This window comes from Trichophyton rubrum (assembly GCF_000151425.1).
Source record: "Trichophyton rubrum CBS 118892 genomic scaffold supercont2.6, whole genome shotgun sequence".
NCBI classification, from domain to species: domain Eukaryota; kingdom Fungi; phylum Ascomycota; class Eurotiomycetes; order Onygenales; family Arthrodermataceae; genus Trichophyton; species Trichophyton rubrum.
In genome coordinates, this window is record NW_003456423.1 from 1,271,728 (window position 1) to 1,299,059 (window position 27,332).

Consider the following 27,332-nt stretch of genomic DNA (forward strand, 5'->3'; position numbering starts at 1 on the left):
AAAAACAACTTCCTTGCTATTTTCACTTGTTAAGGACAAGCTGTCCATTGAAGCCACAAGAGCATAAGACTGGCTGGCGTAGTAGGAACGTGCTTTATATAGCGTGATACCAAACGCACTCAATCGCAGTATTGGTACTGAGGGAGTCAATGGTTGCAGTTGAAACAAAAGATGGCAGGCATGGTAGGCACCCCAGACTAAGCAGACTAGCCAGGGCCAGGGCAGTCACGACAAGCCTCCAAAACTTGATGCTTGATGCTGGACAGCACTTGGACATCGTCTTCATCCTCGGCTCTCTCGTATCTGCAGGAAAAGGGAGCGTCAGAGCCAGAAACGCTGGTGGTTCTCGTATCGAAATCGCCGCTTAGTCCCTCTGGCCTGGGAGGCGCCAAAGCTTCCCGGTTTCCCGACAGCCGAAAAGCCGGGGAAGAGTCACGTGATTGATTGGGAGAGTAACAGAAAAAAAGGGGGGGTATAATTCAATTGAGGGTGGGAGAGATATCATGCCTGTGTTTAGGTCTTGTGGTTAGGAGAAGGCACACGACTAATGCCAGGGAGCCTCGGCTGTGCAGTCCCAGCCCCGGAGCAGCCAGTTGCCGATGCCCTCGTACTGGCCATAGAGGACCTCGTCGGGGATGATGGAGGTAGGCTCCTCTACCCCAAAGGCAAGCTGGGTATTATGGTCTATCACCGACGCGAGAGGCAGGTATTCGTCAACGGGGGCCGAAGCAGAGTCCATCGGTGTTTTCAGCTCGGCTAGTATCCCTGCGGTCATCATGTCAGATACCGTCCTGGCATACTGGTCGTCTTCCTGTCTGCCCGAGTCGACGATGTCGTGCGGGTAGTGGGCGAGCATGACGTCTCCGAGCCGGCATAGATCGGTGCCAAAGCCGCAGAAGGTCGCCTGTTGATCGCTGGTAAGTGGAGTGGGTTGGGGCCGCTCTGAGGGCCGAGCAGCCTTTGCAGTCTCGTCGATCATGCTCTGTAGGGCCTTGAGGCTGCCGATGGCAGAGGGCCAGCGTTTCGACAGCTCCCTGAGAGAACTGCATATTATTCGCAGGTCCTGCTGGGCTCGTTCCCAGAGGTGAGGGTAGGAGTAGCACGAGGCCAGCCCGACGCCCGACGCAAGCAGATAGAAGGTGAATATGGGGCCGAGGAACCGGATCTCGTCTCTCGCAAGGAAGTCTTCGAAGATGCCGGCGACGAAGGAAGAGGCGAGAATGGCTGCTGCCGAGGGGATGGTGCCTGGGGAGGAGGCCCGGTAGAGAATGGCGAGCACGACAAAGTATGTGACATGCAGCTGTCGTGCTTCGAAGTGATAAGGCATGAGCACCAGCTTGGACGCCGTTGATCCTTCTGGAGGCAGGACTCGCTGGAAGAGACGGAGCTGTTCGGGTAGTTCCCTTGACCATCTGTAGATGGCGTTTTCGATGTTGGTTCGTTTAGGCCGAGTCAGCGTCCGGCGACAGCAGGCCTGGGTGACGTCGCCGAGAAGCGAAGACACCTCGACATGGGCGAGGAACAGAGCATCGTCGGCTCCGCATCCATAGAAGTCTTCAGGAGTGAGTGGTCGGACATCGTTGTCCTCGGTGTTGATTGCCCGCGGCCGGCCATGGCTGGCGGATATCAAGCAGTCTCGTGCCTAATTCAAAAAAAAAAAAAAAAAAAAAAAGAAGAGTGTTATAAGCTACCGTCATTAAGTATCATTGTGTCATTTTCTTCCAACAAAAGGCTTACGTATAGTGTCCACCACAGTCTCCGCCGCAAGGGTGCCTCACGGCCCGGCGGAGGCTCCTTGTGTAGCCCGATCTGATATGCCAGGCCAACTCCGATGCGGCTCCAGAATCCGCTGGTATTAATGGAAACATGTTCGGGGCCCTCGGGGTTGTACCAGTGCAGGATACACACGGCGGTGATGACGGTGATGGTATTCTTCTCGTACCCGGACCAGAACAGGGCCTTTGCTCGACGGTAGAACTCGTTGGACGAGGCGTAGGCGGTCACGGCGGGGGCAGAGGATACCCGGCTGGCGGCGAGGAAGACCGCCTGGAGGAGCAGGATGGATGGCTGGCTGTCCCGGCGCTCCATGAGCCAGCTCCTCTCCACTATAGGCATCCATGGAGCGCATCTCTTCATAAAGGTATCGATCAGACCATCCCTGACGGCGCGAGGCGGGAGGTCAAACGCATGCTGCAGCTGCAGTATCTGGATGTCTTCCTCCATCAGACTCTCCGTAGCAACGGCCGGGTAGGCCTTTGCCCGGTCTTCGTTGATAGGCACCTCGCCGCGAATATACTCTGACCGGCCGAGGAAGGTTGTGCTGCCCCCTGAGGCCGGCTCATGCAGGCCAGGCTCCATCTGCTGCTGCTGGTGCTGCTGGGAGCGCAGAGCCACCGAGCTCGAGGCATTCTGCGAGTAGAGCGTGTTCCCGTCTGCATCCTGCACAGTTGTCGTGGTCGTGGTCGTCGTAGTCGCTGACGGGGTCGCCGGGGCGTTGTTATGGCTGTTATTATTACTATTGCTGGCGGCGGCGGTTATGTTGTTATTATTATTATTATGGTTATTGTTTGGCGCCGTGGAGCCGGGACCCCCTGAGGACTCCGATGTGCCGGAAGGCTGGCCATCGGCAAGGATGGCGCGACGAGGCTCCCATCCCGGATACCCGGCCTCCCACTGCTGCGACCGTGACGGAGGCAGTAAAGGGGCTGCGCTGAGGTGCTCTGTCCCCGTAGGCGTCGTCTCGGGCTCTTCCTTGGTGTCTGAAGCGACCTTCCGGCGTTTTCGCTTGCGCTCGCGGGGTCTAAAAGAGAGAGAGAGAGAGAGAAGAAATGCGACGAGATCAGCCCAATAGAACCGCGCACACACACTAGCACTACGCGCGACGAGGGAGATGCGCAAGGGCGAACGGGGGGGGAGGAAGAGTGAGGCAGGGAGGCGATGCGTACGAGCAAGTCCAGTGGTTCCGGGCGCAGTTCGAGCACTGCTGGCCGCCGTCCGGGTATATACAGCGAATCTAGCGATGGTGCCGGCACCGTCGGCCTTCGGTTAGTGGAAAACTCGACGGTAGAAGAAGCGATTGATACAGCCAGCCAGCCAGACAGCCAGCCAGCCCAGACGAGTAGAAAGAAAAGACAGACTGCGACGTCTGAGAGAGCTGCTGGCGCCCGCCGTAGACGAGAGACGGCTTACCTTCTTCTTGTTGCAGGCAACGCAGGCTGAAGCGGCTCGCAGCCGGGGTGGGCTTTCGCCGGGCATAGCGCTGGAAGTCGCCGGAGTGTGCGAGGGCTCGTTATCGCCCATCCAGCCGGCGACGAGCACAAGCACGCAGAAAGAAGAAAAGGCAGGCGAAGTAGAAAGAAGTAGAAGAAGAAGTAGAAGAAGCAAAAGGAGAAGAAGCTCGTCGGGTCGGGAGGTAGAGAGAAAGGAGAGAGACTCGAGGCGGGCTTATTTTTTTTATTTTTTATTTTTTATTGAGTAAGTTAGTTTAGGTGATGCGGCAGCCGAGTTCGATCTCCCCTTTGAGCGCGGGAAGGGCTGTGGACACCTAGAAAAAATGCTGCCTGGCGACTGGGCTTCAGGCTTCTTTGTGGGGGGCGATGGGAGGTAAGGACAGGCAGGCAAGGGGGGGAGAGTGGGAGAGAGTAACAGCAGCGATTAAGATAGAAATAAGGTAAAAAAGAAAGAAGAGAAAAAGAAAAGAGGCAGCATAGATAGAGAGAGAGAGAGAGAGGAACGTAGGAGAGAAAAGGAGCACCGGAATGCAGACTGCTGGGATCCTGGCATGTTTGGCAGTCGAGATGCGCTGCGATCATTCGACGGCTGGTCGGGTCGGGCTACGGTGGTTACCTAGCGTTGGGTTGGGCTGGCACTGGCAGGCGAAGAAGAAAAATACCCGAGCGGACCGGCGCTGAGGATGGCGATAGACGATAGATAGATTGACAGATGGAATACGATGCAGGTCAACAGGTCACATAATGTAAAACAGGGGTGTGGGTAGAATTTGGTCGAGCTGTTTCCTCGGCTTCATTATTATCTCTATCCTATCTACGGGGGGTGGTTTCGAAGAAATGTGACCGGAGTTTCAATAGACGTCTGCCATTGTCCGAAGCTAATCGGTCGACAGAAATCCAGTACATCAGGTAGTTGCCGCAATCCCTAGGGGACGCAGGTCAAGCCATCGATCTCAGCACATCTTCGGCACAACAGCAACCATTGAGAAGGATTGTGTTGTAATTTGACATCCGTGCTGGTAAGGAAAGGGTAAGATAAACAGAGAGAAAAGAGGAATGGGAGGCAAAAGACCTCGCTGGAGTATTACATTATTAGTATAGACGTCAAAAGGGTGTTGATATCATACAGTAGAATGGTTTCGTAGATGCAAAAGGGTAAAAAGTCGAGCAACAGAAAAAGGGGGGGAAAAGGCCGAAGAAGAAGGTCGAGTCGTAAATGCGTTAAAGAAGCTGGTGGTGTGACTTAGAGCTCACCACCATGGGTTTGGGCCGGGCCGGGCATGAGCTTTCCCTTTTTGAACTCCTCGATTGCGAGGTCGAACCTGGCACCAAATAACCAAGCAACAAAGAACTAGAAAGAGTTAGTGCATTGGGTTGGCAGTGGAATGACTACTTAACGTACCATTGTTATAGTGACAAAGAGCAGGACGCCGAAGATGGTGAGCATTATGTACATGGTGTCTTTCTTTGCTTCGGCGTCGGCTTCGTCTTGGGCCAGCTGCTCGGGGGATTTCTCATTGGTTAGTCTTCGAGCAGCCGCTTCCGGCGACTGCGAAGGGAAGATACGCTCAATGACCTTTTCGACCTGTGATAATATGCCAATTAGCAGATATTCGCATAAAATAAAAAAGAGGGAGATGGAGAACTAACATGTCCGCAAGCCATGCTTATCTTGAGGAAATTAGGATCCTTAGAGGTGTTCTTCTGGTGAATGGCTCGAGCATAACGACGGAACACGTCACAGGCAACCCGGACGTTCTGCGTAGAATCTATCATAAGCCGACAGGCGGTGCCCTTGGTTATCTTGATGTTTCGCTCGAACATGGTGCCATTGCGGAAGCAGAGCTCCAGAGTCGAGATGGCCATGGTCTGCGGAATGCAGCAGAAGTTGAACACACTCTGCTCCCGGAGCGCGGAGAGATAGTATATACAGTCCTCTACATGCGAGAGGGCATTGAGAATCATGTCAGAGTTACAGTTAAGGGCCTGCTGGCGGAACTCGGGCTTGAAGAGGTCGCTGAACTCCTTGACGTGTCTCGACCAGATCTCACGGGGCCAGAAACGACGCTTGTCATCGTGGTCTTCGCGCACGTCACGGATAATGTTCGTCTTCTGCAGGAACCGTCCCATGGAGATGAACAGCTCCGGACGCTCCAGCAGCTCTGGCCGCGCAAAGCCGGCCTCGACAAACAGGCGGGTGAGGCCCTCGCCCACCAAACCGGCCACATAGTAGCAGTAGAGGTCGTAGTCTTCAACTGTCTTGACTATTTCGTCGTCCTCTTCGCCGCGTCTGATGTAGTCTGCCATGCCGTTGCCCATCTTCTCGGTTATATCTTTGATGATAACCTTGTAAGCTGGCTTGATCTTCTTGAATTCCGTGATGACGTTGTGGAACTGAACCAGCAGCTCCCGGTCCTTCTCCTCCGGACGGTTCTCCGTGAAGGTCCAGCCATCTTCTTCAAGTATGTCCTTGAAACCGCGCAGTATGGGCTCCTTGGTCTCCAGAGGTATCGACGTGTCGTCCTCGACCGTGTCCAGGCCACGAAGGATGAGATAAAACAGACATACGGGCATCAGGAGCTCTGGATGGAGCTCCATGATGACAGCAGAGAAACTTCTGCTGGTGAGCTTGAGGAACTCATAGCACTTCTTCTCCGTCTCTGTCTCCTTGGAAGGGTCTCTTGTATGTACAGGCTCGTGGTACGTAGTCCTTTTTATCCATTATTGTGGCTGCGGTCAGCAAGCGATGCAGCCTGGCAGGGTATGCGCGCGGGTCAGTACACACCATTGGATGATAGCTCTGAGCTCCTGGGGATGGCAGAGGTAGTAGACAATCTCTGTTGCCTTCATTGCGGCGGCTTATGCAGGGGCTTCTTCTGTGTGGCAGGTGAAGAGGAGGATATGGAGCATGAAAAGGGAACAAGGGAAGCTCGAGGACCAGCTCAAAAGAGGCCTGCGGGACAGCCAATCACAAGTGTACAGACTCAGAAGCCAAGGATATGGAGAGGAAAAGGAGATATACAGGGAGAGAAGAGGGAGGATTGGGTCGTGGATGGCGGTGGAGGAGCGACGGAGCGTCGAGAGGTTGCTGGTGTTTGGTGATGTTGTTGTTGGTTCTTTTTATGCAGGAGAAAGAAAGGGAAAAATAAGAAAAGGAGAAGAAAAAAAAAAGAGGAAAAGTAAGCTTTTGGAGGCGGCCCCTTTGTGGGAGTAGCTTAGTCAGCAGTGCCATCAAGCAGGCCAAAGCAAGAAGACGACGAAAGCAAAGCAAAGCAAAGCAAAGCCAGCAAGAAGCAGCTTTTTCAGGCCTTGCAGGGAAGATCAAACAAATGGATGTAGCTAGGCGGGCGGCGGTGGCAAGAGAGAGATGCGACGGCATCCAGAGGCCAGCAGTGGATGGATGGATGGATGGCTGCAGCGGCCTTCCAGAAGTAACGAAGCAAACATGCCTGCAGCTGGCCGCTGTCACTGTCACTTGTCACAGTCAATAAATGTAGCTGGCTGGCTATGCCGGCTCCCACAGGGCCACTGCTGGTCAATGGCATTCTCAGACATAAATAGCACTCTGGCAGCCCCCCTTCCCCCGGGCCCATCCCCAGCTCCTCTCTGTCGCTTTTATATCCAGTAGCCAGTAGATATCAAACTGCTCGACTGTCGACCAGGCCCCTTCACGTGACGACCTTTTTCCGTTCCGACCGCCTCCTCCATCGAAACCCAAGAAAACATCCCACTTTTTGGCCTGTCAAGGATCGCAGAAAGGATAGGCGGGCTTTCTTTTCTTCTTTTTTAAGCTTCCTGACAGGTTTGCAGAAAGCGCAGATACCAGCCCACGGGGAAGACGTTCGTTTGATTCTGTCTGACGATGCGGTTGAGGACTCTGCCTCGTCTGGAGCTGCCGGCTGCGGCCGACATGCATGTCCACCTCCGTCAGGATGCCATGATGCAGTTAGTTACACCCTACATTCGAAAGGGAGGGGTTGATACTGTCTTTGTGATGGTATGCATGAAATCAATTCTTACGCCGTAATCTCTCTGCTTCTTCTTCGTCTCTCTCTTCTCTCGCACTCTCTTACATGCTTACCTTCCGGGCTTGATGCATGATACTTCGTTTTGGATATATACATATATATATCTGGTTCAACGGCTCTGACTTGTTTAACTATAGCCAAACCTTCAGCCGCCCGTTACAACGGTAGCCCAGGCAGTAGAGTACAGGAACAAACTCCAAGAGATCGAGCCAGATGTCCACTATCTCATGTCCTTGTACCTGCATGACTCCATTACTCCGGACGTGATCAAGGAGACCGCGGCTGCCGGTATCACTGGCGTCAAGGTCTACCCGCAAGGTAAGCTAAAAAAACACCACAACAGAACAAGCTGATTAGCTAGCTAGTTGGCCGGGCTTACCCACACACCCTTCAAGCACGCTGCCTTTTTGTTTTGTTTTTTTTTTAGTTAACTCTCTTGTGTGCTAATTAATCTATTCTAGGAGTGACGACCAACTCAGCTGCGGGCGTCACTAGTCTGGAAGACTTCTATCCCGTGTTCGAGGCCATGCAGGAGCATGACATGGTACTCAATCTGCACGGTGAAGTGCCGGACGTTGATGTGATGAACGCAGAAGAAGCCTTCCTGCCAACCTTGAAAAGCATCAACGAGAGATTCCCAAAGCTAAGAATAGTACTTGAGCATTGTACCACTTCTGCCGCCGTCGAGACCGTTCGTTCCTGCGGCCCAACGGTTGCCGGTACGCTTATACCCCCATCTTATGAAATATATTTATACTCCACGTAATGATATAATTAAGGTACTGACGTCGACATATTATAGCTACCATTACTGCCCATCATCTGTACCTCACAGTAGATGACACCGTTGATCCCTTGGCTTTCTGCAAGCCGATTGCCAAGACTCCCGCAGACCGAGACGCCCTTATCAGGGCCATCTGCAGTGGTGATTCAAAGTTCTTCCTGTAGGTTTCATTTTCTCTATGCTCACTCTTCACTCTCGCGTCCCTAGATCGGGGATCAAGGGCCGAACTAACAATTCTTCTTTTTTTATAGAGGCACTGATAGCGCTCCGCATCAGAAGTCGGCCAAGGACCAACCAAAGCCAGCAGCTGGTGTTTTCACCCAGCCGTACGCTACACAGTACGTCCTCCTTGCCCTGGAGGACGCCACCGAGCGTGGTATCATACAGGAGTCTGCTGTCACCCAGGAGCGACTAGAAGGGTTCCTCAGCCGGTCTGGCAGACGGTTCTACAAACTGCCTGAGCCAGAGCCAGGAAAGGTCATTCTCGAGAGAAAAGGGGAGACCATAGAAAGGTCAATCAAGAATGAAGATGGTAGTGTAGAAGTTGCCTTGTCAAGAGGCGGAGCCGAGATCTTCTCCCTGCGATGGGCTTAAAAGAAGGGATTGCCCCCTCTCTCTCACACACATTTTTCATATACCAGATTCCTACAACACACACCCATACATCTCGCAAGACGGGTTAGATTGTTCTTACAGTTCATGAGCCCAGGGAAATCAGATATTGTCCACTGTTAATCGATAATACTTCAGTATTAGTGGCTGGCGGAAGGGTTATAATAGACTTGACCCCCTTCTTTAGATACGCACTTAACGGGACCCCCCCCCCCCCCCTTTTTTTTTTTTTCTTCCTTTTAGCGTCCCAAGCGAGAGAGGATATCTTGCACCCGAGAAGCTCTTTTCCTTCTCTTCTCTCTGGAATCATTATTTCATCCTTGTCGGGTGATGCCGTCCTTAGAATACTAGATAGCAGTCGATTCTCGAGGTCTTCGTGCGTACGCCGAGGCTGTGACGCCCCGCGCCACAGAGGCAGTGAAGGGAGACATACGGAAGCACGGATGTAAAGCAGCGGCTGTGAGACTGCTCAGCTTGTTCGCAGCTGGCCCCTCCCTTATGCGTAGCCGTTGAACAAGAGGGACGCCCTCCTCGTCATCTGTGGCTGTGGCTCCTTTGGCCTGGCGTCTGAAGTCCTGCTCGAAGTTGTCGGAGATAAAATAAGGGGGAAGAACAAAAAATGCGCCCATAGTTAGAAATCAGCTGTGAAGGAAAAAAAAAAAAACCTTATTTCGGATGCTTCTGGCGACGATGACGATCACATAAAAAAGCGGCGGACCGAGCTTGCTCTTCATCGCTCTCGACCTCACTTCTGCTATTATTTCACCAGCAACGTCGCAACATACAGCGCATCTCAGTTAATATAGACCGTCGCTGCTTTTTGGTTCTCGATAACCGATACATAGCTCTTGCTGCTGGGCTCCGATTTCGCCAGTTGCTGCCCTCGCTCAGCTTTGACCTGCCCCTCCTAGCCTGTCAGGGGGACTTTTGACATCGCCAGCCCGCGAAGATGGTGGTAGACACTACATACTACGACGCCCTGGGAGTGCCTCCCACGGCTACTCTGCTCGAAATCAAGAAGGCCTACAGGAAACTGGCCATCACAACCCATCCAGGTTGGTGCTGACTTGTCCTCCGCTGAGGCATTGTGGTTCACTGCTAACCCCGCCGACATAGACAAGAACCCCGACGACGAGACAGCACATAGCAGATTTCAAGCTGTAATTCTCTCCATTACGCTAGCTAGACGGACATCCCATCATCATTGGCACAATTACTGACTGGTTTCCGGGAGTTCTAACAGATCGGGGAAGCCTATCAAGTACTGAGTGATGAGACTCTACGAAAACAGTATGACAAGTTCGGAAAGGACAAGGCGGTTCCTGGTGGTGGCTTTGGTAGGCGTTCTACTCCGTGTTTGACTTGGTCATTGAAGGACTAACGAAGATAATTTCTACAGAGGATCCCGCGGAGCTGTTTAGCATGATTTTCGGCGGTGAAGCCTTCGTCGACTGGATAGGCGAGATATCACTGATGAAGGACCTCACTAAGACAATGGACATTACCATGCAGCAGATGGAAGAAGATGAAGAACTCGCAAAGGAAACAGACGCCAAACTAAACGTGAAGGACCCAGCAAAGCCGCAGTCTGGCGAGACGACTACAACCACTGCTCCCGGTGCTACTGTCGCTGAGGATGATGAAGCTAAGAAGGAGGGAACTGCCGGAGCAAGTGAGGCTGCTTCTGGTACCAGCACTCCCCGACGGAACTGGGGACAGCAGGCAATCATGGATAAGTCTGAGGAAGAAGCTAGAATGCAAGCAGAGGGCTTATCACCCGAGGAGAAAGAGCTGCGGAAAAAGGAGAAGAAAAAGGGCCTCTCTAAGGAACAACGGGAACAGCTGGCTGCATTCGAACTAGAAAGGAAGAAGCAACGTGAAGAACGAGTCAACACCCTTGCGCGCAAATTGGTTGATCGACTCAGCGTTTGGACCGAGACTGACAAGGGCCCTGACGTCACCGCCGCATTCCAGGAAAAGATCAGACTGGAAGTCGAGAACTTGAAAATGGAGTCCTTTGGTCTGGAAATCTTACACGCTATCGGAAGCACATATAACTCCAAGGGAACATCCTTCCTCAAGTCACAGAAATTCCTCGGCATATCAGGGTTCTTCTCGAGACTAAAGGATAAGGGTAACTTGGCCAGGGAGACATGGACTACCATCTCGACTGCGCTAGATGCCCAGATGACCATGGAGGAGATGGCCAAGCTCGAAGAAAAAGGTGGTGAGGACTGGACTGATGAGAAGAAGGCCGAGTATGAGAAGAAAGTCACTGGCAAGATTCTCGCTGCTGCCTGGAGAGGAAGCAAGTTCGAGATCCAGAGTGTCTTGCGTGAAGTCTGCGACCAGATACTGAATGACAAGGCTATCCGTCTTGAAAAGCGGGTAGAGCGCGCCCAGGCTCTAGTTATTATCGGAAAATACTTCCAGCAGGTATGTTCATAGCAGCTATTTCCATGCTGATGTGAAGCCGTTGCATAGCTAACCATTTTACAGGCTGAACGTGATCCCAACGAAGAGGGAGAGTACATGGCCTTCGAAGAGCTTATGGCCGACAGCATGGCGAAGAAAGACGACAAGAAGAAATCAGCCTCAGCAGCAAAACAGTCTACACCAAACCCCAGCAGCACCGAGAAATAATCACCTACAAAAAACCCCCACTGATGATCTTCCGTTAAGTTTTTTTTTAGAAAGCAACTTATTCACCATTGCTTACTTGCGTGTTTGCTTGCCTGATTGTTTGTTCGGCACTTTTGTTCCACACCCTTAACGAGGTTGTTGTTCCTCCTTTTTCATATTCCCCCCTCTTACACGCTCGTAAATAGATAATGTGTTCGTTTTTCCCTTCCTTTGCCGTTCTGCTAATTTCTCGGAGATAAAGTATATTCTGACATTGTATGTAAACGGCTGTTAAATTGGTAGCCTATCCATCAGCTCGAAGAGAGTTATGCATTTATGGACGATTTTGTACATATTGGTACAACAAAACTCAATACACAACTTGCCATGAGATAAATGAAACGTCAGCTTGGTAAAACTCGTCAGGGAAGAGAGGTACAAATAAGGGGGTATCATAAAATGTACAGTGGGAACCGTTCCGGGGGTCAGAAGCAACGCAAAGGGAAATGGATAGGAAAGTATATAGCTGGTCTCCCGTCCTCCGCCGTGTTAGCGGTTTGTATGCCAAAAGGATATATGCAAAAGATGTTACCAGCTAGTAACGTGTAGAGAAATGAAAGGGGGTAAATAGAGCAGGTCAAGTTCGAGGGATATCGTGTATGTTTGTGAAATGAACCAGCCAACCAACTCCAGTCGCTTTTAACAGAAGGATCCCCAACCTTAAACCAGGCAAGATTATGAGTACTTTAAGGGATAAAAAGGAGTAAGCGCTCTAGTAAATGGGAAATGCAATAAACAAGTCATGTAATATATACATCTAGTACATATGACAAATGAAAAGAGTAAGGGTTAACAACTGATCATGAACCAAGATATCGGGTGGTGGTGGTGTTATCGCTCTCCAGTGGACGATGGTAGATTGGTTGGATCTCTATTGGGTATAGAGGGAGGTGATTCGATGGCCTCATGCCCTTCGAACGACGGTATATCCGAGCAAGATATATCCATCGAGGGACTCAGTAAACCTCGGGTATTCTTGAAATAATCGCCATCAAAGTCATCCGGGCCAAGAACACGACCACCAACCTCAACGTCGCTCACATGGACGCTATATTCTAAGGCTTTCTTGGCTTCTGATATGAGATTCTCTGTCCATCCGACGCAGCGCTTGATGCTTTGATTCATCTTCTGGCTGTCAATAAGTAATTGTTGATGTCGTTTTAGGTCGAGAAGTAGTCTGCTTTCATCTTTAGCTCGGTGTTTCTCGTCATGTTCTGCTGCACGGCCTGAGCTCATGTTGTCTTCCTCTGAGCTTGATGGGTCAACCTCGTCATCTGTTAGCTCATCAGCTGAGCAGCCAGGTGACATACGGGAATAGGAATAGCTATCCGTATCGTCTCCATCTGCTTCGCTGAGTACCGAAAGCCCTCCCCCTGAAACAGAACGGCGAGCGGATGTCATCGACAGCCGACCGGAGCGGCTTAGGCGACGGAAACGACGGAGTTCAGCGTTCTGTTTCCGCATTTCTCGTTCCAGAGCACGGTTTATAGCTAATAGAGACGAGTTACTGATTTCAAGGTCCAATACTTTTCTTTCTCGCCTGGCATTGGCAGCTAGCTCGTTCATTCTCTGTAGTACGTTCCCGTCATCTTTGGACGGGCTCGGGGCTCGTGGAAGAAGATTATGTGATATTTCCCCCGAGGAAGGTGATCGATTATGTGAAGTTTTCGGATATGGGTCTATCAAATCACTCGCTGACTGCGATGTACTATCCTGCGAGAGTGTAGGACGGTGTATTAGAGGGCTAGCCAAAAATGAGTGCTTTCGACCCGCAGTATGTGTCGAGTCGCAGCTAGTGGATTTGATATGGCCGAACCTGCCAGGGTTCTCGGGCGTCTGGTCATTACGACTGGGTATCTGAGGAAATGTTTTTTCTTGTGCCGGCGTGATTTTCGGGCTGAATACGTGCTGTTCGGTTGCATTGCCCGTGAATTGCTTAACTTGTGGCCCTGAAGGGGACGTTTCCTGAAGTCGAGGAGACACTGGAGATTTTATAGGGGTAGACTGTGCCAGCACCGGCTTCTTGACTGGTGGCTGTTGCTTATAGGAGGGTTCGGCAGCATTTGTAGAGTCTTCGGTACGGCCATCTGCGTAGATAAAAGACTTTGGGGCTAGATGGGGATTCGATTGAGGTTGTGGTTTTGATTCTGTGTCGTATGCTGAAGATGTCGGTGAGCGGGCATCATCTGCGTGGAAGAACATCGGAGTCCCGACAGAGCTACCACACGACGATGCTGGCCGGTTGTTTGGTAGATGTCCATAAGGCTCATTGCTCATGCTCTTTGCTCTCGAGACTCTTAGGTTCGCACCGGCGTGTTGCTCTTGGGGAGTGGGCGATGCCTCGTTAGGGTTGCTACCCCTTGAGCTCTTTTGGCTTGCCAGACGGGGAGCCAGATGGCCCGGAGGAGGGGTGGTTGCAGCCGGAGACGGATTCCCATCCTTTCTCGCCTTTCTCTGACCCGATCTTGGTGTTATGTTCGTGTTATGGATGGCGGATGGTTTGGGCGTCGAGGCTTCAGGGGTGCGAGTGTGATTCGGGCTCGGAGAGTCAAAATGGGCGAGTTTTCGAGGTAGGTGAGAATTGAAGCCGGCAAGTTTTGGCGTCAACGGGGCCTTGGAATTCCTGTAGCCGGAGCCGGCCTGCGGGACAAACGGTTTGCTTGCCATGCTGTTGTTTTGTTTATCTGGGAGAGACATCGTGATCAACGGGGAGATAAACAAAGCGTGCAGGTTGGGCATATCGAAGGGCAAAACGGGGCGACATTCATAATGGCTACACCCAAAAGAACGGGGAGATATCCTAGCCGCGCGCTCCAGTTGGTCCTTGGACTCGTCAGTCACCGACAGGGCGGCTCCTCGACGGCGTTGGTGGTTGTTGTTATTGTTGTTGTCGTTGGTGCCGGCGTCGTTGTTTGCGGTCAGACGCCCTTTTGGTCGCGGGCCAAAGAAATCTCCCCGTTGTTTTTTCGTCATTGAGCCATAACGAAGGCTAAACGGATCTAGCGCCGAGGCCCACCCAAATATATTCTGCATCATCGTTTCTTTGGTTACAAAAATCAGTGTTATCTACTTGTCGGTTGGGATCCAAATATATAAATTACATCAGGGCTGCCTGGTGGACTGATCCGTTGTTATTATTGTTATTTACTTCTTCCGGGGCCACGGCGGGGCACTGCTAGTAAGTGCAATTAAATACTAGTTGAAAAACGGGCGTTTGCGAGCGCCGGGCTCAAGGGCAGCCTTCCTTTTGTTTACCTGCAGGGACGGGCTGTCCTCGGGCCCCAGTGTGCCCTGAACGGCTTCCTTGATGGTCTCCCGTGAGAGGCAATAGTCAACATGCTGGTTGAATTGTGCATGGTCGGGAGGCTGTGGGATAGAGCATATCGGACAGGGCCATTTATCCAGCTTGACCGTCTTCTGCTCCTCTTGGGCGGCTTGCTGTGTTTTGTGACTTGATTCCAGTTCTTGGCTGAGATTTTCCAGGCACTCCATATCATCCATCCGCTCCTGGGAGGCTGCAGCTTCGAATTCCTCCTCCGTTGATGAGATGGCTTCGTTGCTAGCCTCTGATTTAGAGGCTACTGTCTGTCCAGTATCACTCCTGTTAAAGAAGTTGAGCGTGCCCTTCTTAGTGCTGACCAGATTTGCACAGCGAAGGCCCATTAGACGGATTTTCATTTGCGGCCGTTCCTTGTGCAATTTCGTCAGCAACGGTAGTGAATATTTGTAGAGATCATCAGCCAGCAGGAGCGGTTTGGGAGCCACGGTCTGCCGCGAGAGCACTTCAAATGTGTGAAGCTTTACTTTCAAAACCAGAGTACGGCCTTTTGTTCCTGCGGCTCGTAAGTCTTTCTCAAGCGCAGACGCCGTCCACCTCAGTTTCTCCTGCAGTTGGTGGAAATCGCTCAAATCTGCGAAGGTGTGTTCTGTTCCAACGCTTTTCCTCGGGAATGTGCCTGCGGGTTGGATTCGGGTTCTTCCGAGACCCAAATAGCACTGCATCAGGAAACAAAATGCCTTTTGGCCGAAGAGTTGACTCAGCATACCACGATACTGATAAATGTCACCACACGTTGTTACCCCGATTGCACCGAGTTCACGCTCGAATACTCGACCAACACCGTTTACTTTGCGAACTGGAATCTTGGTCATAAATTCCATGATTGCAGCCCGCTCGTTCGGTACGTAGAATTGACCATTCGGTTTATTCCAATTGGATGATATCTTTGCGATTTTGGCATTGGCTGCAATCCCGGCGGAGACCGTTACTCCTGTTTGGGCGAAAACTTCACCACGTAACTGCTGTACAGCCGCCTGAGGGTCAACATTATTAGCTGCACAATATTGGGTAATATTAAGATACGCTTCATCAACACTAGCGCTCTCAAATTCCGGGTCGTAGTTAGCCAAAATTGCTCGAATCTCTCGGGCCTTTGCGGTGTATTTCTCGTAATTCTGGGGTATGCAGATCAACTCGGGGCACAGCTTCTTGGCCACGAAGCTGGCCATGCCACTCCGACACCCAAACTTTCTAGCATGGTAGTTGCAGGTCGTCAAGACGCCTTTACCGACAGCCATAGGTACGTCCCGCAACTCGGGCCTGTCTAGCTCTTCAACAGCAGCAAAGAAAGCATCGCAATCAATATGCACGATGGACTGCGACAAATCACGCCGTAATTCAAGGTCCGCAATATATTCATCGGCCAGGCGGATGTTGTGGGACAGGTCTTGTTTCTCCAGTTTTTCCTTGTGTGCCAATATCTTTTGAATCTTTTCTGTTAATAATTGATCTCGAGCCCTTTCGTGGTTGAAGAATTTCGATCCCTTCGAGGCGTTGTATATAACCTCCGATACCTAACGTAGGATAATAAGTATTGAACACTTCGTTCAATGATAAATACTCGTTCGGGGGTATATTGCACGTACTTTTTGCTGGTCTACCTTATCTTGGCCTGCCTTGGTCAGAGACGGCCCAAGCAGCTGGTATTTCAGGGTGTCATCGTGCTCGCTACCCTCCGTTGCCTTATCTTCACCATTCGTCTGTATTCCCCCTTTGACTTTCGGTTCCGAATTTGTGGACATTTTTCCATTGCTGTAACTAGCTTCTGCCACTTCCAGAACATTATTCCAAAGTTGCACTGCCCATGCCGCACTATGCACGCCGACTTCCAACTCCTTGACTGGCAAGAGAGCGGGAAAGATGGTGAGAGATACGAGAAGACGTCGCTCTTTAAAGTTCAGCCTCAATTTCCGGTTGATTATTAATCAACAGCTAGCTTATATCATCAAAGGAATAACTTTAATCCATATATCAACACGTGATATCGCGTTTGTCACGCGTTCTGATAGATCAAATGCGAAAGCTGCAATTTGATAGATAAGAAGCCATTTGACCGTTTAGAACTGCTCCGAGATCTTCTCGATCGAAATTATTCATCGATAATTGTCACTGAGCTTCCACGAGGCAAAGTTATGTGGATACTGTCGTCCGACGGAGATTTCCTACAAGGTTTGACTGGCACCTCTTCGGGTGGGTTTCTTCGATGTCCATTGCACATGGCTAACTTATGACGGCTGTTAGGCAAACGGATATGGCTGAAACCAGGTAAAAAATACTTGTTTGGTCGGGTTCAACAAGACGGCAGTGAGTTCTTGTCATATCTGAATTTCTTTCGCCCACTGTTGTGCTAATTTACTGTTTCACTGCCAGTAACACATACAATTGATAATCGTACGATATCACGGAAGCACCTTATAATTGAAGTCGGAAAAGTGAAACCGGGAGATGGGGTTTGTTTTGAAATGTACAAAGATATCACATTTTCAAAGCTAACTTTTGTTTCGGTTTCAGTCACATATACACACAAGATCGAAGTTGATCATCAGTGATGCAGGCTCTAGGTGGGGAACCACTCTCGATGGAACGCTTATAACTGGAGAGAGCAAAGAACTTGGCAGCAGAGATGAATATAAACTATCTCTTGGGCGGTATCCTTCCGTTCTCCGGTACGGCGAGAACTCCCTCAGTAAAAAAAGTCATGATAACACCCTTCTAACTGAACTGCAGAGTAAAGTGGTGTCCCATTGTCCTGAGTTTCTCGTTTCCAACAAAGCAGTTAAAAGCGAAAGATCCACTGGCACACGCTCGTTCGCAACTGGAGGAGCTAGATATAAAGACGGTTATCCCATATATAGTTGGAAAGACTACCCATGTGGTTCAAAGCAAACGCAACACTGCCAAGGGTCTCCAGGCTCTCATAAACGGGTGCTACCTGGTCCAAGACTCTTTTATTGAACGCATAAGATATGCTGCATCCCCCAAAAATGTTGAACGTGAGGAATCTCTTTCCCCTCTCGAAGAAGATTTTGATAATGCATGGCCGGACCCTACTGAAGACCTCCCTCCCCGCGGAAATGCGCCTACCGAATTACCCGACAGCGCATATAAACCGAATTTAGATCGAATCAACGTATTTGAAGGCTATACTTTTGTCTTTAGTGACAAAAAGCGATTTGAGGACCTCCAGGGCCCTATATCAAATGGCCATGGAAAAGCATTGTTTTATGACGTTGAACCCGAAAAGACAAAGGCTGAGGATGTTGTGGACTTCTTAAATAAAGCTGCTGGTGTTAAGGGACTCGCCTGCGAGCAAGATGGCACTGGAGGAGTATTATTTATGCAGTTCTCCATCAAGGGTCACGAAGAGTGGTCTATTGCCCTTGAAAATAAAGTGGCCGAGTTGACAGGTCAACAACCCGTGGAAGCCAGTGATTTCTTAGATGCAATTCTAAGGAACAATGCATCGCAGCTATACCGACGATATGAGAAGCCGGGTGACGTACAATCTACTCCGCCTGCCACAGTTCCAAATACGGATCCGGATCAAATCCAAGATATGTCGTCTGGTCCAAGTGATACTGTGCTTGTTGAGCATAGCCAAAACGAAGCGCGAGTGCTCAAACGGAATAAATTGAAAGGTTATGTTCCAAAGTTCAAGAATTTTGATGATGGGTTTGATATGGAGTCAATTCCCGTTTACCAGCTAGAGGAGGATGGAGAGGGAGAAGGAGATGCACCAGTAGGTTTGCCTCTAGAAAAAGGTGTTTGAACTATGCTTATGTTTGACTAGAATATTATCCCAGACTCGTTACATGAAAGGGTCCCCTCCAGTGTCCCATCTGAAGGGGAAGGAGATGACACCGTAATAAACCTTTTACCAGGAACCGCTGCGATGAAGCAACGAGGAATCAAAAGGCCGCTGGAGACAAAACAGGTAGCACCGCAACTACAAAAGGCCAAGAAGCCGAAGCTTGATCTGAAAGAAGCTGCCCGGCAGCGGCGTGAAGAAGTCGACGAAGCCGCAACAGCTCGTCGAAAAGAGGATGCAATCTCATTCCAGGCGATAGTTGAAGGCATGGACCTTGTACAGATCCAGAAACTCGTCACCGTGGAGGAAATGGATGTCAAACCCAGACAGCCACATTGCAACACCCTTTCTGATGAGAGCCGATGGGATGAGAGGTGGAATGGCCGCCAAAACTTCAAGAAATTCCGAAGAAAAGGCAACACTGAAGTAGCCCACCGCCGCCGACCGATTATTGTTCCACTGGAAGAAGCTAAAAAGAAAGACTTTGGCATTGGAGACGATTACTGGGGGGCAAGCTCTACACCTCCCGAACGCCAGAGGAGTCCCGCCTTATCAAACAATATAGAATCAACGGTCACTTCTTTAGAGTTTCCTCAACCCGCAGCCCCTGCCGCACGCTCAAGGCCACAGAAGAGGTCAAGGGATGATGAGGAGAGCGATGACGGGCTTCGGTTCCGATTCAGAAGGAAACGCCAGCGATGAGGGTAACATCCCTCAATTATTCGCGGTAATCGTCGAATACCTGTCTTCTAACCGTACAACCGGAATTCTGCATCTGAAATACAACACGAGGCCTGACTGCCACAACAACCAGTTGTGAAGAATGGTGCCGACTTGCCTGTCGATGTCGGCAATTCTGATGAGTAAACTAGGCAGCAAATTGGCACACGTAACATGTCGGATATCGCATTCGCATTCGCATTGTCGCACAGCACTCTACACACGGGCCATCCGAACCCAAAGACCAGCGGAATAGGGGAACGAACTCCGCTTGGTCCTGATGAAACTCGTCAAAGACTTGTCGAAGACGCCTTTCACTGACTCGAGTGAGTCAATTGGGGTAGATCTAGTTGTGGCAGTTGTCTAGTTTAGCCGGTGGATCTCGTATCCATTTTCTCATCTCGGCGCCTATACAAATACCGATGACAACCCCAAGTCATTTTCACTCCGTTAATGATACAAAACGATCTCTGTATCGAATAAGCCCAGCCTATCATATTCTTATAAAATCCAATTGCACTGCGGCTTTGAGCAAGTGGGAGGAAGAACTCAGCGGAGCAGCGACAAAGATATCTCAGAATGACTCTCTCTGTTCACCCCGCAACTGCCGAGGACATCCCTCGAATCCTCGACATTCAATCGACAGCGCTCAGGCAAAGTGGCTTTTTCCGTGCTTGTGGAGAAATTAACAACCCGGGTGGTTTCCAGGACCATGATGAAAAATATCCCGAGCCCATACGACGAGAACTTCAGACAAAGCGACTGGTTTATCAGATGGAACATGACCCCGGGTTCCACCTCCTTAAATGTGTCGACGATGAGACGGGAGAGATTCTGGCCTTTGCGAAGTGGAATGTCTATGTTGGCGGCCCCCAGGCGCTGCAGAGATGGAGGGAGCAGATGAAAACGGGCGAAGATATGTTTGTTCCTGAGGGAGCGAATGTCGAGGGATATAGATATTGCATGGGCAAGCTCTTTGATAATAGAAAGCTATTCTTCGGTGAAGAAGGGAGGGAGAATTGTGGTATGTGTTACTCTTCTTGCAATTAGGTTTGCTTTCTGACTGGTCTAGTTCTTGCATTGCTGGCCACTGACCCTGCACATGAACGACGGGGTGCTGGAACGTTGCTGGTAAACTGGGGCTGCGATCTTGCCGATAAACATGGCGCAGAGACATATCTGGAAGCGTCACAGAGGGGATACCCTGTTTATGAACGACGTGGATTTGAGGTTATTCCGGCAACTGAAAAACAATCAGCAAAACTACATTTTGATGCCAGCAAGTATACTGGTAGAGGTCTAGGAGAAGGAGGCCAGGGTGATTGGGCAAGGCTCACCATCATGGTGCGTAAGCCTAAGCCTACCAAGGGATGAGTATTTGGACCCCCGAAGATAGTCAAAACTCATAAGCTAGATTAATATCTTCCGATACACAAATATTGCTTTGATACATCACAACTTTCCATTATCAGGGGTATCAATCCGAGCAAGTCCAACTCCGTGTTGCCTACTAACCAACGCCGTTCAAACAATTGAGTTTCTGAATTTTAGCCAGCCTGGTAAACGGCTGGACCAGCAACAACATGTGAATCTATCAGACTCAAATTGAAAGGAGTTAGGAACAAATCCTCATCCGTAATTGCAATGAAGACCGTTCCATTCACTGCTGGATCTCCTTCAAAAGTCGCAAAATCCGGCTGCACCGTTGTACCGGTGAACAGCTTGCCAGCGGAGCTGGTCCCGTTTGAAGAAGAACCTCCACCTCCGCTACCACTGCCTGGTGAGCCGGTGCTATTAGAGGAGCCTCCGTTACCAGTAGGCTTTGCTGCGGCCATTGTGTCTGTCCTGATTGACGAACTATCGACGGCACTCACGGAAGGCTCAAGTGTAGTCGAGGAGCTCGTGGTGTTACCACCGCCTGGACCGCCTCCATTACCTCCATCATTTCCATTATTCATAACTTCCAGCGGGGTATAGGTAACATTCAACTGAGTTATCCACGCTACAAATGCAGGTTCCTTTGCCTGGGTGTTGGTGATGTAGCTATTATTCGGGCCGACGGGCCGGCCGGCTGATTCCCATTGAAGGAGTATCTTGCGGCCGGGTTCACTCAGCGGTTTAGTCCGGTTGGATGTAATCCCTGGCTTGCATTCTGTGCTGAGGCCACCATCACTGCTGCCACCACTGCTTCCACTCTCGCCAGTTCCGGATGGCTGTGCCCCGCCGCTGCCGGTAGTATTAGCGGCTGCAACATGCTCGTACTGACGGTCATAGCGGCCACGAGGCGCCTTTCCAGTCCTGCCAGAGCTAGTGCTATTGCTAGACGAAGAGCCCAAACACGATCTATCCAATGGAATGGCAGTAGAATTTACTACCCCAAGTCCGCCGCCCACGGTTTCATTCTTGCCCGAACCCCCCTTTCTGGCTGCGTTTGGCCCGTCAATAATTTGCAAGGCTGGAAAGTTCCTCCATACAAGTCTTGCATCATCGGGACACGAGCTGATGAATGGTGCCACTAAGGTCCAACCCCATGACTGGGGAATACCTGTCTCAAACCATACAGGCATGGGCTGCAGGGCCTCGAACTGGCGGAATAGCATGTGCTGGCGTGCAGTAGTCGCAACAAGCTGTAGGACTAACATTGCTGTTTCCCGAGAGTCTAGGTGTGGGAGGAAGCTGTACACCGTTGACTCTGCGACAGCTGTCACCTTTTGACTAAAGTCAAGGAACTCGTACGCTGTTTTAAAGGGAAAGTTATGAGTGCATGGTCCAGGAGCCGATTCGCCGAGAATGTTGCTAAGGAGCGTGACATGGCCTTGAGATAGGTTTGCCATGAGAGCAATAGAATTATAATCCGACTGGGATAAACCCAGGCCCTGGAAGTCCTTGGGTTTGAACTGGGAAGCGCCGATTTGGAAGAGGTCGTATACCATCCATTCCAAATGCAGAGCTAGGGCCTAGAGAGGGAGTCAGCCTTGCATTAAATGCCGAAAAAATGCATGGAACGTACAATTGATTGATAGTCGTAATCGCTTCGCACGTTATAAACCGGTGCGGTCCCGTTGGTCCCCAACCCGCCGGCAGGAAAGTATGGTGCTGGCTGTGCACCATGCAGCTCACCATCAGATGGATAACTCGTCGCATTCGTTGGCGCAGGCTGACCAGACAGCGCAGTTCCAAGTACTTTAGAGGCCGTAAGTGCTCCGGTAACACTTGCAGAGCCCGTAAAAGGTCCATGGCTTTCGAATGAAACGCTGCGCACTGGTGGCGTTGCAGGGACCACGATGTCACTTGCATAAGTGAGCGATGGACCTCCAGCACTGCCCGTGCTGCCAGTTGTGCTTTCACTGGCACTTCCTCCTCCTTCTCCTCCGCTCCCATTGGAAGGAGTATTGGAAGGAGTATTGGAAGGACTAGAGCTAGGCTGGGAGCTGGAGCTCGCTAGACGAGTGCTAGAACTCGGTGGTCTACTTTGCACCGAAGTAGATTGCGAAACAACCAGGGGAAGGAAACAGAGGGATACAAACCCGGAGAATGCCTTTATCTTCATTGTAACTACCTGAAGAGGGATCAATTAACATGAATAGATTTGTTGGGTATTGAATTCTCCTTATGTTAAATCTTCAGCAATAAGGAGGCGGAGGAAGAAGATGAAGGGAATAAAATCCTTCATCTAGCATGCTAATTGAGCCATGAGACGGGGGATGGCACAGCAGCACCGGACCATGACGCAATGGTATCATTCTTCTGCTAATAGAAGGGCAATGAACGCAGTCAGCAACGGTGATTAGTGGGATGGCCCGACATGAAGGGTTATATCAGCTAAAGAGCGAAAGGGCCAACTCAATTGGATAAGAGACATTTGCCATCAAGAAGTTTGAATTGGAAAAGGCTGAAGAATGGCAATTTGCACTTGACCAAAACATTGTCAACATGCCAGATATAGATTTTCTTGAGGGCGGATATGTCAGCGTCAGGGAGCAAGCAACTAATTAATTAGGGCTTCGGTAACTAAACTACTCTTCGGCTTTGACACGGGCCGGAGTGAACACTAATACTAGTAGGTTGACGCTATATAGCTGAACAGTATTTACAAATTTCGTCACATTCTGTCTCTATGAGGATCAGGTGGCCAGATTCATACACCTTGAGCCAATCCTCTGGGGCATTTGAGACGTTAGCACGACTGAATCAGGCATGGGGTATGTGTGCTTCGGGTGAATGGTAACTTTCTTAAAGCATACTGGGCTAGGAGATGAAGATGACAAGTTAACTAGAACAAGGGCTGTGTCAATAGGAACTTTGTTATTTTCTCATCCCTCGCCAATGGTCATACAAGTCAACAAACTATAAGCTTCGGTGATCGAAGCTAACCTTAAAGTTAAAGGCAGATAGACTTTTGAGCCCCACGCGGGATGCCAGTATCAGAACTAAGATGTATGATGCTAAGAGATATGTACAGTATTAAATCGCTCCTCAAATGATGAAATAGTCATAGCTGGGTGCAAGCAGGGGCAGATGTTGTATAAGAAAGGGCATTTAGAAGAGGTATCTAGGGCAACGTAAAAGAATAGAGCCAAGAAGTATGACAGGACATGCGTAACATCGATGACGACAGATTAAACATAATAGATGTGAGAAAGAGGGTAATGGTGTATTCATCCATATGCCCTTGGTAGATGTATAAGAGACATGTCCTTTTTAATCTTGATGAGGGTGTTGCTCAACAACGTCGTCACTGCTGTTGTCGTGGGCTGGAGGAAGCTGCTCGTTCATCGGAACGTTCTTTTCCCGTCCCAGAATCATCGGACTTGTGCGCTCGAAGTACTTGTGTACGTCATGGTGAACTGGCTCGTAGTCGTGGTGATCATCATCACCAAAGCCGCCCTTCTCATCAGCCTTGCGTGCCTGAGCAGCAGCCCACTCTTCTCGCATCTCAGCGACTTTCTGCTTATAGTCGGCTTCGGGGTCGTAGTACTTGCCTACACCCGTCCACCGCTCGTAGACAGAGAGATGCTTAGGGTGGACAGCAGCACCGTGGTACTCAGATTCTCTACCCTGGCGGATGTAGAACCATCGTCGTTCTTGCTCCTTGAGGTCGAGGCCGGTGGTGTCGGGGAGGAAGAGGTAGGTGAGGATGACACCGGCGAGACCGAACCAGGGGACAACGTGGAATTTCTGCGTTGTGCTGATGTAGTTGTACATAACGGCTGCGGTAAGAGCACCAAGCTTTCCAATAGCAGCTGCGAAACCGTGGGCGGTGGCACGGATAGGAGTGGGGAAGACCTCAGCGGCTACAAGGAAGGTGACGGAGTTGGGGCCGAATTGGTTGAAGAAGGACGAGAGGAAATACATGGCCTGGAACTCCTTGATGTGCTCCGGAGTGGTATAGTATTCGAAGTGGAAGGCAGGGATGATGAAGAAGACGAAATCCATCAAGAATCCAATGATCTGCATCCACTTGCGGCCATAGAGCTTGTTGTCGATCAGAAAAGAAGCAAGATAGTATCCGCAGAGGGAGACTCCAACGTTAAGCAAGTTGTACAGCCATCCGGGCATGACGGAAGTGGTGTGTGGGGAGATAACACTGATGAACTCGGACTGAAAGAGCTTGTTGCCGTAGAAGAAGACATCGTTGGCGAACCATGTACCTGCGGTAGCAAGGAGACGGAAACCGAAGTGCTTGAAAGTGAGGCGCAGGGACTCTGTGTCGTAGCCGGTGACGCGGGACTTGGCCTTTGCGATTGCCAGCTGTTTGCTTGCAGCGCGCATTTTGTAGTATCTGTAGTAGACGAGCCAGAGGGTTCCAACTGCAGGGATGGCAAAGGAGACACGGTAGGTCCACTGAGCAGAGAGGGTCGAGTATGGCGGGTTTCCACTGCCATGGTGGAAAACGAGCAGGAGAAGAATGAGGAGGGCCTGGTTGAAGAACTGGCCCCATCCCTGCATCAAGAATGCAGATGTAACCTTGCGACCACGGTGAAGACGATCTTCCTTGGTAGAGATTTTGCCTGATCCGACAGCGTTCTCCATTCCAGAGGTGGCTGTCATGGGGTATTCACCGCCGACACCAATGCCATAGAAGAAGAGAGACCAAACGTAGCAGATAACCCAGCCGTTCTGGGTGACACCCCAGGCAGCAGTAAGCATGATGAGACCGAGCAACATGATGACTGCATCTTGAATCAGACCCCAACGACGACCAATCCTTGTCGCTGTTAGTTTCTGGCTTTTTGTATATTTGTTGTGGTGTGAGAAGGTAAGCTTACCAGTCACCGAGAACACCAACCAATATCTGACCAACGATGATACCGCAGATTTCTAGGTATTCAACAGCGGCAAGCCAGGTGGGATCGCAAGTCTTTTCATGTTTCCAGCAGTCTGGGAATGCTTTTTGAAATAGAGGCTTAATATTTCCAATTGAAAAAAGCACATATCTACCACCCGTTAGATCAAAGCCATTTTCCCAAGATCAAGAAAAAAAAAGAAAAAAAAAAAAAAAAAAAAAAAAGAGCAAACTCACCCTTCCAAACCGAGACCAGCACCAGGCAAGACCATGTTTTTGAAGTAGAAACCAATGGGTGCCAGAGGATCGTTCTTGAACATCTCCCAAAACGAAGAGGCCTCCTTCTTGGACTCCTCCATGTCGACCGAGGTGACGAACTGGATCTTCTTCATGAGCGGCAGATCCGCCCAGTAGACACCCTCCGGCGTGTACGAGTCGTCTGGGCGGATAAAGGCGTCAAAAGCCTCTTTCTCATGGAGCCGCATGTCGACCAGCGGGTCGTGGGTGCCCGTCATGTCAGGCCCATGGGGGGCCCTGGGACCAAAATCGGCCATCTAGGTACAGAATATAGAGTATAATGATCGGGATAACTGCTCTTTAGGATATCGATCGCGTGTCGCTATAACGCCGTTCGCCTAAGGAGTGGATATCAGCACCCAGCGCATGAAAGAAACAAGGGAGAGCAGCTCTTGGACGAAGCTTGTCGATGCTTGTCGATGCTTGATAGAGCTGTTTCAGCAGCCGTGAGAGGGTGTAAAGGACGAGAAGAAGCGAGCCAAGGGAGTCGTCCCGTCTGGGCAGCGCTTCTTTCTTATAAGCGGCTGCTGGGGGTTGACAGGGCAGAGCGCACGAGGGAAGGCTGACAGCGCTGACTGGTGGTATCGGATCCGCGGGCGACAAGGCAGAGACAGGATGCGACGGGCTTACCGGGGGGGTTGCCTGGAGGCTCGCAGGCCAGCTGGGGCACTGCTCGGAGTAGTGGCGGCGGCAAGGCGGACTTCGCGTCGTGAACTGGTCCAGGGCGGACGAAACGTTCGAACAGAGAGCAGCGTCGACGAGCAGGAGGAGAGGAAAGGAGCAGAAGGAAAGGAGGACTGCGGTCGACTTTTTGTATCTCGGCCGGAGGTCCCACGGTTCTTGGGGTCTTCCCTTTCTTGCCGGGGGACGAGAAAATTCTCTGTTTGGCGACTGTTTGGGCCAAGGCGGTGGCCACCCCAGGGCAAACCCTGGGAGGCCCGAAAGGGAAAAGGAAAAGGCAAAAGAAAAAAAGAGTCAGCCAAACCCACTCGCGGGCGGCGATGGCGAGAGAGCGAAATTGCCATTTTCTTTGCTGGGTTTTTGCTGGGTTTGGGAAGTCGTTGGTTCGTTCTGGCCAGTGAGCGTCGAGGAGGGTCGCACGTGGGTCACGTGATGCCAAGGAATATAAAGTTAAGGTGGGATGACTAAGATGCTTGGTATGTGGATGCCAAGGCGCTAGTGGGGATGCGGAAGGAGGTCGCATGTCGAGTTGCCGAAGAGGGACAGCTAGAAGTTCACAAGAGGGAGTAGATTATGGGAAGGACGAGGGCAGACTCGGACAGCAAGGATGGTGTCACTCCGGATGGTGTCCTGGGCGAGGCGTCTATCAGCATTATTGGCCCCGGGAGGAAGCATATAACTTACGAAGTGAAAATTACTCGAAAGGTGGGACAGTGGAGTCTCACGGACGGCTGTAGCCATCCGCATCTCGAGCTGAGGCACGCGACGTCCCTCGAACCATATACATAAGAGATTAAAGCCAAGTACTAATTTCTTATCCACTTAAAACATGCATATGTATATACATCTGTAAGCGAGGGGTTG

General features: G+C 50.7%; 10 protein-coding genes across 20 annotated transcripts; 4 read left to right on the forward strand and 6 right to left on the reverse strand.

The window, feature by feature from the left end:
- Positions 1-408: 408 nt before the first annotated feature.
- On the reverse strand, positions 409-3,255 carry TERG_05882 (uncharacterized protein; the record flags this gene model as incomplete). Its single annotated transcript, XM_047748516.1, has 4 exons — positions 409-1,642; positions 1,738-2,800; positions 2,864-3,039; positions 3,190-3,255. 4 exons carry the CDS (start codon positions 3,253-3,255, stop codon positions 545-547), a joined length of 2,403 nt encoding a protein of 800 aa, XP_047604499.1. The 3' UTR covers positions 409-544.
- A 635-nt stretch (positions 3,256-3,890) lies between these two features.
- TERG_05883 (farnesyl-diphosphate farnesyltransferase) lies at positions 3,891-5,989 on the reverse strand. Of its 2 annotated transcripts, XM_003233967.2 has the most exons (3): positions 4,881-5,989; positions 4,633-4,815; positions 3,891-4,581 (listed from the first exon to the last, which is right to left on the reverse strand). In XM_003233967.2, the coding sequence occupies exons 1-3, from the start codon at positions 5,826-5,828 to the stop codon at positions 4,474-4,476; spliced, it is 1,239 nt and encodes a 412-aa protein (XP_003234015.2). In that variant the 5' UTR covers positions 5,829-5,989; the 3' UTR covers positions 3,891-4,473. The 2 variants fall into 2 exon arrangements, with proteins under 2 accessions (XP_003234015.2, XP_047606720.1); XM_047750049.1 differs by having other exon boundaries at positions 3,891-4,815.
- A 948-nt stretch (positions 5,990-6,937) lies between these two features.
- Positions 6,938-8,856, forward strand: TERG_05884 (dihydroorotase, homodimeric type). Of its 2 annotated transcripts, XM_003233968.2 has the most exons (5): positions 6,938-7,227; positions 7,396-7,576; positions 7,720-7,977; positions 8,061-8,202; positions 8,294-8,856. In XM_003233968.2, exons 1-5 carry the CDS (start codon positions 7,093-7,095, stop codon positions 8,634-8,636), a joined length of 1,059 nt encoding a protein of 352 aa, XP_003234016.1. In that variant the 5' UTR covers positions 6,938-7,092; the 3' UTR covers positions 8,637-8,856. The 2 variants fall into 2 exon arrangements, with proteins under 2 accessions (XP_003234016.1, XP_047606721.1); XM_047750050.1 differs by having other exon boundaries at positions 6,938-7,576.
- A 431-nt stretch (positions 8,857-9,287) lies between these two features.
- On the forward strand, positions 9,288-13,720 carry TERG_05885 (uncharacterized protein). 8 transcript variants are annotated; one of them, XM_003233969.2, is made up of 5 exons: positions 9,288-9,709; positions 9,771-9,814; positions 9,898-9,991; positions 10,054-11,090; positions 11,154-13,720. In XM_003233969.2, the coding sequence occupies exons 1-5, from the start codon at positions 9,604-9,606 to the stop codon at positions 11,295-11,297; spliced, it is 1,425 nt and encodes a 474-aa protein (XP_003234017.1). In that variant the 5' UTR covers positions 9,288-9,603; the 3' UTR covers positions 11,298-13,720. The 8 variants fall into 8 exon arrangements, with proteins under 8 accessions (XP_003234017.1, XP_047606723.1, XP_047606724.1 ...); XM_047750052.1 differs by having other exon boundaries at positions 9,771-9,991; XM_047750053.1 differs by having other exon boundaries at positions 9,898-11,090.
- Positions 12,168-14,142, reverse strand: TERG_05886 (uncharacterized protein; the record flags this gene model as incomplete). Its single annotated transcript, XM_003233970.2, has 1 exon — positions 12,168-14,142. Exon 1 carries the CDS (start codon positions 14,073-14,075, stop codon positions 12,168-12,170), a length of 1,908 nt encoding a protein of 635 aa, XP_003234018.2. The 5' UTR covers positions 14,076-14,142.
- Positions 14,143-14,531: 389 nt separating this feature from the next.
- Positions 14,532-16,418, reverse strand: TERG_05887 (uncharacterized protein; the record flags this gene model as incomplete). The annotated part of the gene is made up of 2 exons (XM_003233971.1): positions 14,532-16,190; positions 16,263-16,418. The coding sequence occupies 2 exons, from the start codon at positions 16,416-16,418 to the stop codon at positions 14,532-14,534; spliced, it is 1,815 nt and encodes a 604-aa protein (XP_003234019.1).
- Positions 16,419-18,013: 1,595 nt separating this feature from the next.
- On the forward strand, positions 18,014-19,186 carry TERG_05888 (uncharacterized protein; the record flags this gene model as incomplete). The annotated part of the gene is made up of 2 exons (XM_003233972.2): positions 18,014-18,415; positions 18,467-19,186. 2 exons carry the CDS (start codon positions 18,014-18,016, stop codon positions 19,184-19,186), a joined length of 1,122 nt encoding a protein of 373 aa, XP_003234020.2.
- A 597-nt stretch (positions 19,187-19,783) lies between these two features.
- On the forward strand, positions 19,784-20,916 carry TERG_05889 (uncharacterized protein; the record flags this gene model as incomplete). Its single annotated transcript, XM_003233973.2, has 2 exons — positions 19,784-20,228; positions 20,277-20,916. 2 exons carry the CDS (start codon positions 19,784-19,786, stop codon positions 20,576-20,578), a joined length of 747 nt encoding a protein of 248 aa, XP_003234021.1. The 3' UTR covers positions 20,579-20,916.
- TERG_05890 (uncharacterized protein) lies at positions 20,752-22,754 on the reverse strand (the record flags this gene model as incomplete). The annotated part of the gene is made up of 2 exons (XM_003233974.1): positions 20,752-22,161; positions 22,215-22,754. 2 exons carry the CDS (start codon positions 22,752-22,754, stop codon positions 20,752-20,754), a joined length of 1,950 nt encoding a protein of 649 aa, XP_003234022.1.
- Positions 22,755-23,905: 1,151 nt separating this feature from the next.
- Positions 23,906-26,317, reverse strand: TERG_05891 (uncharacterized protein; the record flags this gene model as incomplete). Of its 2 annotated transcripts, XM_003233975.2 has the most annotated exons (3): positions 25,728-26,317; positions 25,474-25,641; positions 23,906-25,412 (listed from the first exon to the last, which is right to left on the reverse strand). In XM_003233975.2, the coding sequence occupies exons 1-3, from the start codon at positions 26,042-26,044 to the stop codon at positions 23,906-23,908; spliced, it is 1,992 nt and encodes a 663-aa protein (XP_003234023.1). In that variant the 5' UTR covers positions 26,045-26,317. The 2 variants fall into 2 exon arrangements, with proteins under 2 accessions (XP_003234023.1, XP_047606729.1); XM_047750058.1 differs by having other exon boundaries at positions 23,906-25,641.
- Between the last annotated feature and the right edge of the window lie 1,015 nt (positions 26,318-27,332).

What these genes read in the sequence shown, in the direction of transcription:
- TERG_05883 (XM_003233967.2), bottom strand. Translation starts at nt 5,828, where the DNA reads ATGGAGCTCCATCCAGAGCTCCTGATGCCCGTATGTCTGTTTTATCTC. An exon ending in TAAGCATGGCTTGCGGACAT is followed by an intron (nt 4,816 to 4,880) that starts GTTAGTTCTCCA and finishes ATATTATCACAG; the next exon opens with GTCGAAAAGGTCATTGAGCG. An exon ending in TCTTTGTCACTATAACAATG is followed by an intron (nt 4,582 to 4,632) that starts GTACGTTAAGTA and finishes AACTCTTTCTAG; the next exon opens with TTCTTTGTTGCTTGGTTATT.
- TERG_05884 (XM_003233968.2), top strand. Translation starts at nt 7,093, where the DNA reads ATGCGGTTGAGGACTCTGCCTCGTCTGGAGCTGCCGGCTGCGGCCGAC. An exon ending in TTGATACTGTCTTTGTGATG is followed by an intron (nt 7,228 to 7,395) that starts GTATGCATGAAA and finishes GTTTAACTATAG; the next exon opens with CCAAACCTTCAGCCGCCCGT. An exon ending in CTGCGGCCCAACGGTTGCCG is followed by an intron (nt 7,978 to 8,060) that starts GTACGCTTATAC and finishes GACATATTATAG; the next exon opens with CTACCATTACTGCCCATCAT.
- TERG_05885 (XM_003233969.2), top strand. Translation starts at nt 9,604, where the DNA reads ATGGTGGTAGACACTACATACTACGACGCCCTGGGAGTGCCTCCCACG. An exon ending in GGCCATCACAACCCATCCAG is followed by an intron (nt 9,710 to 9,770) that starts GTTGGTGCTGAC and finishes CCGCCGACATAG; the next exon opens with ACAAGAACCCCGACGACGAG. An exon ending in GGTTCCTGGTGGTGGCTTTG is followed by an intron (nt 9,992 to 10,053) that starts GTAGGCGTTCTA and finishes TAATTTCTACAG; the next exon opens with AGGATCCCGCGGAGCTGTTT.